The 8,379-nt window shown below is 38.5% G+C and overlaps 2 protein-coding genes across 2 annotated transcripts; one reads left to right on the top strand and one right to left on the bottom strand.

Annotated features, from left to right (window-relative positions):
* Window positions 1–1,315: 1,315 nt before the first annotated feature.
* LOC104961651 (extracellular calcium-sensing receptor-like) lies at window positions 1,316–4,204 on the bottom strand (the record flags this gene model as incomplete). Its single annotated transcript, XM_010789978.1, has 7 exons — window positions 4,014–4,204; window positions 2,936–3,224; window positions 2,766–2,852; window positions 2,437–2,628; window positions 1,910–2,156; window positions 1,623–1,834; window positions 1,316–1,535 (listed from the first exon to the last, which is right to left on the bottom strand). Coding segments are annotated over exons 1-7 (1,438 nt in total), but the record flags the coding sequence as incomplete, so codon positions are not given.
* A 775-nt stretch (window positions 4,205–4,979) lies between these two features.
* LOC104961650 (extracellular calcium-sensing receptor-like) lies at window positions 4,980–8,372 on the top strand (the record flags this gene model as incomplete). The annotated part of the gene is made up of 7 exons (XM_010789977.1): window positions 4,980–5,200; window positions 5,326–5,671; window positions 6,184–6,471; window positions 6,796–7,347; window positions 7,444–7,665; window positions 8,019–8,142; window positions 8,247–8,372. Coding segments are annotated over exons 1-7 (1,879 nt in total), but the record flags the coding sequence as incomplete, so codon positions are not given.
* Between the last annotated feature and the right edge of the window lie 7 nt (window positions 8,373–8,379).

Here is an 8,379-nt window from a genome sequence, read left to right as displayed (position 1 = left end):
CAGCCAACGGGTCAAATGTACCCGCTATTGATTTTCAAGGTACAATGTTCTTTTATTTATCATACAGAACAGTGAGTTTTGATTCCGCAGGGGGTGAAACTTATACCAATAGAATCTGTGGACTCTCAGCTTTTCATATGATATAGTTTGTGCAGATAACATGAAGTATAAAATATCGCTAAGAGTGCTGATTTAAACGCTTGGTGTTACACTTGTGTTTTGTTTAGGTACAAATCTCTCTATCTCTCTATCTATCTAGGCTATCTATAAATATCTATCGATCTATCTTTAATGTTCTGTTCTATGGACATATAATTGTCTGCATAAACAGACGATGCAGACTACTTCTCTCATTCCGAGTGTCCATCTTTATTCAACTGGCACGTAACCTGCACACATGCATTACGTCCTCAACGTGAACTCAGTCATCCAAGATCTTGTATTCTCCAAGATGTTACACTATCTATAACTATCTATCTATCTCTCTCTCTCTCTATCCATCTATCGATATATCATCTATCTATCTATCTATCTCTCTCTCTCTCAATCTATCTCTCTATCTATAAGGAACCGCAGTAGACAAATGCGTTGCTATAGCAACACATCATGTTTACGCTGCATTTTCTATGTATTACCCGCTGGCGGATATAAGTATAAATGGCATTTTTTTTGGCAATTTTTTCAATCTGACTTTATATTGGCAATTGTTAACAACAGAGGGTGCTACATAACACACTTTCAGGAAAAGTCACGGACTGGGAGACTTTAATATGTTATTGAAAAAAAGTCACATACAATCAAAAAACAGCTGCGGGTAAAATTTGCCCGTTGGTGGTTCTAGTGTTAAATCTGAGAAAAAGTTTTTATATTTCTATTGAACATCACTGCATATTGAAGAGCTTTGCATTATTTGTGTTGCTTATACTTTACAAGCAACTAGCTGATGCAGAAATGAAAACTCTTGAAAATTGTGATGCGCATTTTTCATATTGTGGCATTTTATATAAGTGTGGGAAACACTGCTTTTCACACTGGGGACAGGGTTATTATCCGTAAGCTAAACAAGAATGTGCTTTGAATACTATTTATTTTTATTTTAGAAGAATTCTACCAGAAGGATTATACTGTGAAGCATTTAATCACAAAACACATCACACTGTATGGCAGGCTTTCAATAATTTTCACTGTAATGCAAAGGGACTCACATCTGATCGAGCTTGTCCTGGTCACCTGACTTACCTCCACCTAAACCTACAGAACTTCAAAATCTGGGATCTGATGAAGGTAAAAACACAGTGTGAGCAGCTTGCCTCACTCTGATGCCCTGCCCACATGATCCTGTCCTCCTGGATTAACAGCTCCTCTCCGGCAGGCTTGGTTCCATCAAACAACCCCACGTTGACATATTCAATGTTCCCGCCCATGCCTCTCTGCCAGTTGAGAATGTCATAATAAGATATAGAGTCACCCTTTAGGTCAAAGTTCACTTCCTCCCCGGCAATGTTAAATGTCACTTCCTGGAGGTAGTGCTGGAGCTTGAACACCAAAAGATAATATGAAATGTGAAAACAAGTTAAAAAAGACAGTTAAAGTGAAATGACTGTAAGAAAATGTAAATATACCTGCCAGGGGTATATGTTGTTGCTTTGAGCACATGAGTTGTATTGGAAAGGGCCACTGCCCGGTTGACAGAGAAGAAGGTTGTGCAGGGAATGAGCAAATGCATACACAGCCTTATAGACGTTATAGGCCACTCTAGGGCTGGATGTATTCATGTAGGCTGAATGCTGCTCTAACAGGGACTCCTGTCCTGAGCAGGAAGGAAACAGGGATCCAGACGACAGAGAAGGGTCACAACCATACAGGGCCTCCCACAGCTCCTTAACTAGAGTATTATTAAGATACATTTGAGGGTTGACTGTCCGCAGGTAGTCACTGAGTCCGGAGATTTGACCTTTTCTGATGCCAAACCCGATGGTGCCCCCTAGGTAGGGGTAATACTCACTGGCTGTAAAGACGGATGCTGTGACCCACGCTTCACTGGCAACCCACTGGATTCCAGTGATGTTCTGTGTCATATAGTCTCTCAAGAAAGGCGTCATCTCCCCCTCAGCTGAAAATACCACCACCACTTTTGCAGTAGAGCTACGCATCACCTTCACAGACAAGGCAAACAATGATGGAGGAATTTATTTCACAAGGAAAGGACAAGAAAAAAGAAAGTAGGTTAAAGAAAGACTCATAAAAGTATATAAAAAAATATGCTTTTAAAAGAACAGCAGTGCCTGCTAATAAACCCTGTCTACTTGTTTGTCTCTTTGTTATGAAAAAAATAATGTTGTTTTCAATGTAGGGACTGGCATTGATGTGTAATCAGAATGTAAAGTTATATGTGTGTGATGAGAGCTCTCTAATACTATACAATCTGGCATCTACCTGCAAGATCTCCAGAGCCCTCTTACGATTGTAGAGCAGAGGTATCATTTCTTGGTACGCTACACACACTTTGGTACCCTGTAATTCTCTCAGTAAACCTTGCACAGCAAAGCGCCCATATTCATGGTCTCCTCGCACCAACCCCACCCAAGTGAAGTTGAATCGTACCAGCAGCTGAGCAATGGCTTTCACCTACATTCAACAGGAAATAGTTACACTTGGCTCAAAACACACACATAAAGAACATTTTACAGACTCAATTTGAATAATATTCTTCTTTTTATTTTCACTGAATAATGATCAACAACCTATTAAGGCCAAACTCTCACCTGATAATCATCGTTGGGGATTACTCTGAAGAAGGTGGGATGGTTTTTTCTGTCAGTAAAACATGCACACGAAGAAAAGTAACTGATCTGTTTAAAGAAGAATAACAAATTGAGTACAGTAAAGCAATTAAATGTTTGGGGGATAACAGATAAAAGAAAAAAATCATTACCATTGGGATTCTGAATGGTTGCAGGATTCTTGACACCACAATAGATTGAGCAGAACCAGATTCCCCGATCACAGCGAGGAGTGGGGAGGCACCGCTGCACGTGGGAGAGTCATCCTCACTCAGCCCATTTAACACAGCCAGAGCAGCCCTCTGGCCGGTCAGTGGATATGCACATGAATCAAAGATTTTGTACCCAAGTGTGTAATTGGGTAATAGCTCTGCACTCTGGTTTATCTCCTCCACTGCCAACCTCATAGTTTGAGCCCAGCGGAAAGCCCTGGGATCAAATCTGCAGCCAAACAGACACAGGTGCACACAAGAAACACATCACAGATGCACACAAGATACACATTCTAACTTATTGTGAGTAAAAAAAAAGGTACAATTAAAGGCAGACATTATGTTATTTTTAAGTTATTTTAAATGTTTACTTTTCATCTTAGTTCTTGTGATAAAATAACTGATCAGTTTATTTTTGCTTTGTCCGCATGTTCTCATTATTTTTCTAATATGTTGCCAGGATATGTCTTTAAAAATATTTTTTTTTTCGGGCCAAGCTTCTTTAATAAGTTCCCTATTATTTACACTATGTTATTATGAAAGCATTTTAACTTATTTAGGGGAAAATAGAGACATTGTTCAAATACTGCACTACGTTATTAAAAATGTATATATTTTATAATATAGAGCAAATTATAATTTTCGAAATATAAAAAGTATCAAAATACATATCTTTCTATGATTGTTCTTTAAATCATTGCATAGATGATTAGGTAATTACCCACGCTCAAAAATAAAGAAATAAAAAATGTGAAAGTCAGTTTTTGCGTGTCTCTATTGATAAAAATATATTTTTTTAAATCTAACTTAAACTAAGAGTGCATTTAATTCAAGCTACTGTAACACCATATCGATGTTTTCCAACATGTCACGCTCAATTATCAATGAATACTAAAACCTCTTCAATACAAGTATATTCTGTTTAATCATTCAATAAAACAAGAATATTAGTTGCATACAATGTTTCATACACAAGTTATATACTCACACTAAGGTTTACACATCAATCAAAACTCACCCATTGCATTTTACTGGTGGTGGCCTGTAGGTGCAGTTCAGGTCTGGCATCTCCTGGTTATAGTGAAGGGGGAAGATCCCTCCAATTATATAGTCACCTTTGGCCACAAAGCCTGGCTCAAAACTGTTTTGGAGTTTGCATACTTTGGCTGAAGATGGTGGCGAGGGGTTGCTGGATATTGGGGTATACATTAGAGTTAGGACACATTGAGAGTAAAGCAAGTGAACTAACACAAGTCGATTCATATTACACATCCCAATAGACAGAGAGAGAGAAAGAGAGAAAGATAGCAATACATGAGACAAGTTATAAACACTTTGTCACCTATGTGTTACATTTCATTGATGACAGAGTGTGACTGGATTGGACATTAGCAGCTCCGCCTGATTTACTAAAGGGAGTTAACAAAGACTGAAAAATAAATGATGTAAGAGGAAAATTATAATGGATTTAAGCTCTCATTATGACATTTTCCACAGAAAAAAGATTGTCGATTTAACTCCATGGTGTCCATGGTGACCCAAAAACATTTAAAATGTTCCAGTGAGCAGAGAAATGGGGTTTTAATTTAAAACAATGTTTTAAACATTTATTCATTAGAAATAAAACCCAAACACAATGAGATGATTAAGATTATTTGAATAATTTGTCAATTACAATAATTCAATTTATTAGATATCAAAAACATTTAATTTCTAAACTCATCCAATACTGGTCAATTATGCATTCATTCATAATAAATCAACCCAAAAGGGTTTTTTATGTAATGCTTCCAACACTCAAATAGAAAGACTTTTGGAGTATTCATAAATGTGCGGCATTAACTGTAATGACACATTGATTTCTTTATTTGGGCGGTACCCTCAGATTCATGTGTGCACACTACAGTTTATAAATCAGCTGACTCCTGAAACATCATACTCCTAATGTTACCAGAAAGGGAAGCTATTACTTGTATATTCAGCAATGGCAATGCTAGCTGCAAAGCTTCTTATGTTTCTTTTTCTATCTCAGGGCCAACATTGTTTAGCTGCTGGCCTGGATAACTGTGTTTTCTTAGGGGAAGAGGGGAAAAACAGTCTGTACGAAGAAGGAGATGTCGTTATAGGGGGTTTATTCCCTTTGCACTACAGCCCTGTGTCTTCCCTTCCAAAATACAAAACAAAACCGATGCCTATTAAGTATAAGTAGTGAGTGAATATTTGATTGTTTGTTGACTTGTGCAGTACAGATTATTCTTATTATGTGCATATGTGTATATTTTAATGTATATATTTGTGCTGCGTGATGAACTGCTTTTATTCCTGTACAGTTTCAGCTCTCGTGCCTTGCGCTGGATGCTGACTATGACTTTTGCAATCAAAGAGATCAACCATCGCAGCGACCTCCTGCCACACCTGAAGCTGGGGTTCCACATCCGTGACAGCTGTGATGACATACCTGTGTCTCTGAGTGCAGCCCTGCTGTTGGTGAACGGCCAGCCAGACGTGGGCATCAGAGCTGAGAGTTTGAACAGGGACAAAGGTCTAGAAAGAAACAGTCATTATAATTTAAGCTGTGCTGCGGCACAAACTGTGTCCCCGGTAATCATAGGAGATGCTGCCTCTGGAGTGTCTATGGCTCTGCTAAAAACCTTGGGTTCGTTCCATATCCCACTGGTGAGACTGCCTTAAAGTCACTTTTATTGTGCTAATATGTGTTTTTGCCATGTTAAATCTATATTTTACGGCTTCTTTTATGGTTATGCTTTTCCAAATGTCAACTTTTAAGAGGAAATCCCTTTTTTCCTTTTCTCTTTTTTGAATCCACAGGATGAAACCTAATCATTCAACATATTTTTTATTTAACAAAATGTGGTGGTACATGTACAAGGATTTTTGCTGTTAACATTCAAGTTTTAAATACTTAATTTTTTATTCTACTAATATTATGATTTTAGTGTTAATAAATTGCGTTTGTATTTTTTTGAAAAGTACAACATTCAGAATCTATATTTATCTACATTTATAGTCTTCAAGTCTCCCTCAATTGTGTAATTAGGCCCCTTGTTCAGGAAAATGTTGTCCCATTGAATACTTTTAAAGACGGTGGTATTGTTTGTTGAAGTGTGATTCTTATTGAACAGATGGTCGGTGAGTGTGCAGAACGTAATTCATGTTTTCTATACCAGGTGAGCTATTTTGCATCTTGCAGCTGTCTGAGTAACCAAAAGGAGTTTCCCACTTTCATGCGCACCATGCCCAGTGATGCCTTCCAGATCAGAGCCCTGGCCCGGCTGGTTAGCTATTTTGGCTGGACCTGGGTTGGGGTCATTGGTGTGGAATCTGATTATGCTCGCTTTGCCATTCAGCTTTTCCTGAAGGAGTCTGTGAAGTACGGTGTGTGTGCTTCCTACACTCACTTCTACCCTGTGGGCCTGAGTCAGCAGGCTCTAAATGAGCTTCTGGATGTTATTCAGGTAATTTTTGGTAAAAGCATAGTTTTCATTCATATAGACGAAATAGCTTGATCACCTGCAACAAATACTTTATTAATGTCAAGTCAGTTATATTACCTACCAAAACCAACATTGTAGTTAAATTGCTCTCTGTGTTATACAAAAACAATTTATTTTGGCGTGTTTGTATACATATTCGAAACAACCTTTAAATAATATGTCTATTCATAGATCAGTACTTTTCTGTACCTTGGTGTAGGAGATCCAAGACACTACTTATTTAATTAAATGACATTTAATTCTTGTATTAAACATTCACTTTCACCTGGATGTTTTTTACTGCAGATGTCATCCTCAAAGGTCATCATTAACTTCAGTAGTGAGTCAGAGATGCAGGGCATTCTGAGAGAAGTCCGATATCGGAATATCACCAGCCTGCAGTGGATCGCAAGTGAAGCTTGGGCCACTGCTAAATCACTTTGGGAAAAGTTTGGAGATCTGCTAACAGGAACACTAGGATTTGCCATCCGGAGAGCAGATGTAATTCCAGGTCTGAAACAACACCTCACCAGTGTCAGACCATCCAATATTAATGAATCAGCTTTCTTGGCAGAATTTTGGGAGGAGTTGTTTAACTGCAGATTGAACGGATCAGTGAACAACCACTCTCATGGTGGTGTCGCCCACCTCAACAGATTGCTATGTAAAGGGACAGAGGATTTAAAAGATGTTTACTCTCCTTATTCAGATGTTACACAGCTAAGAGTGTCATATAATGTTTACAAGTCTGTGTATTTGGTAGCCCATGCTTTGGAAGATATGAGTAACTGCAAAGTCGGACAGGGGCCTTTCCTTAATCGCACTTGCGCAGACTTAAAGAATGTTAAACCTTGGCAGGTGAGATTAATTGTAGCCTAAGCATTTATTTGAAAAGTAAAAAGTAAAATGCACTATAGTTCGTGTTTAGATAACCTATTTCCATTCCTCCCTCAGCTCATTCATTACATGAAGCGTGCAAATTTCTCTGCACTTGGGGAGAAAGTCAATTTTGATGAAAATGGTGACCCCATTGCTTATTATGATATCATGAACTGGCAAAGGAGGCCTGACGGTTCTCTACATTTGGTAAAAGTAGGTTTCTATGATGCCTCCACGCCTGATGGACGCAGCCTGGTCATAAATGAGTCAGTGATTCAATGGCCTGTTGGAAAGCAGGTGTGTTCTCTAAAAACAGGCTTGAGACCATGTTCACCTCTTAGGTTGTTGTATGTCGTTTTGATTAACACAACAGCTAATGTGTTCTTATTTGTGTGCAATATACTTTATTGTTAATCAAGAAGGAGAAAAGGTCACCTTCAAGTTGAAACTGACATCAATTGCAAATGAATGTTGTAGACATTAACACCATCAATGACCCGATTTGGACTGATATGTTATTGTAATCTGATATTTTGTAGCTGAAGTGATACACCTTTTAGTCTGTATCATAATTGGATCCTTGCATAACAACTGTTAGACCCTGCTGAATATGTTTTAAAATGTGTATCTTTCTGAGCTTTGCCTTTCAGGCTTTCCAGTCTGTGTGCAGCGTCAGTTGTCCTCCAGGTTCCCGCATCGCCAGGAGAAAGGGGGAACCCATCTGCTGTTTTGACTGTGTCCCCTGTGCTGAGGGAGAAGTCAGTAATAATACTGGTGCGTTGGTGTTCTGGCTGTTGTCACCTTTTCTCCTTTCTTGACGCTTGTTTCTGAAAGTAACGTCTTTAAACTAAAAAAGTGTTCTTTTATACCGCCTACAGATTCTTTAGAGTGCTCACGCTGCTCAGAGGACACATGGCCCAATAAAGCCAGAGATATTTGCATCCCAAAGACTATTGAGTACTTGTCTTACCATGAGTTAATGGGTATTGTGCTGTGTGTTGTATCTGTACT

Source organism: Notothenia coriiceps, unplaced genomic scaffold, assembly GCF_000735185.1.
Source record: "Notothenia coriiceps isolate Sejong01 unplaced genomic scaffold, NC01 NC01_scaffold00033569, whole genome shotgun sequence".
NCBI lineage: Eukaryota > Metazoa > Chordata > Actinopteri > Perciformes > Nototheniidae > Notothenia > Notothenia coriiceps.
The sequence above is the reverse complement of the archived record's forward strand: the minus strand, read 5'-3'. Positions and strand labels throughout refer to the sequence as shown.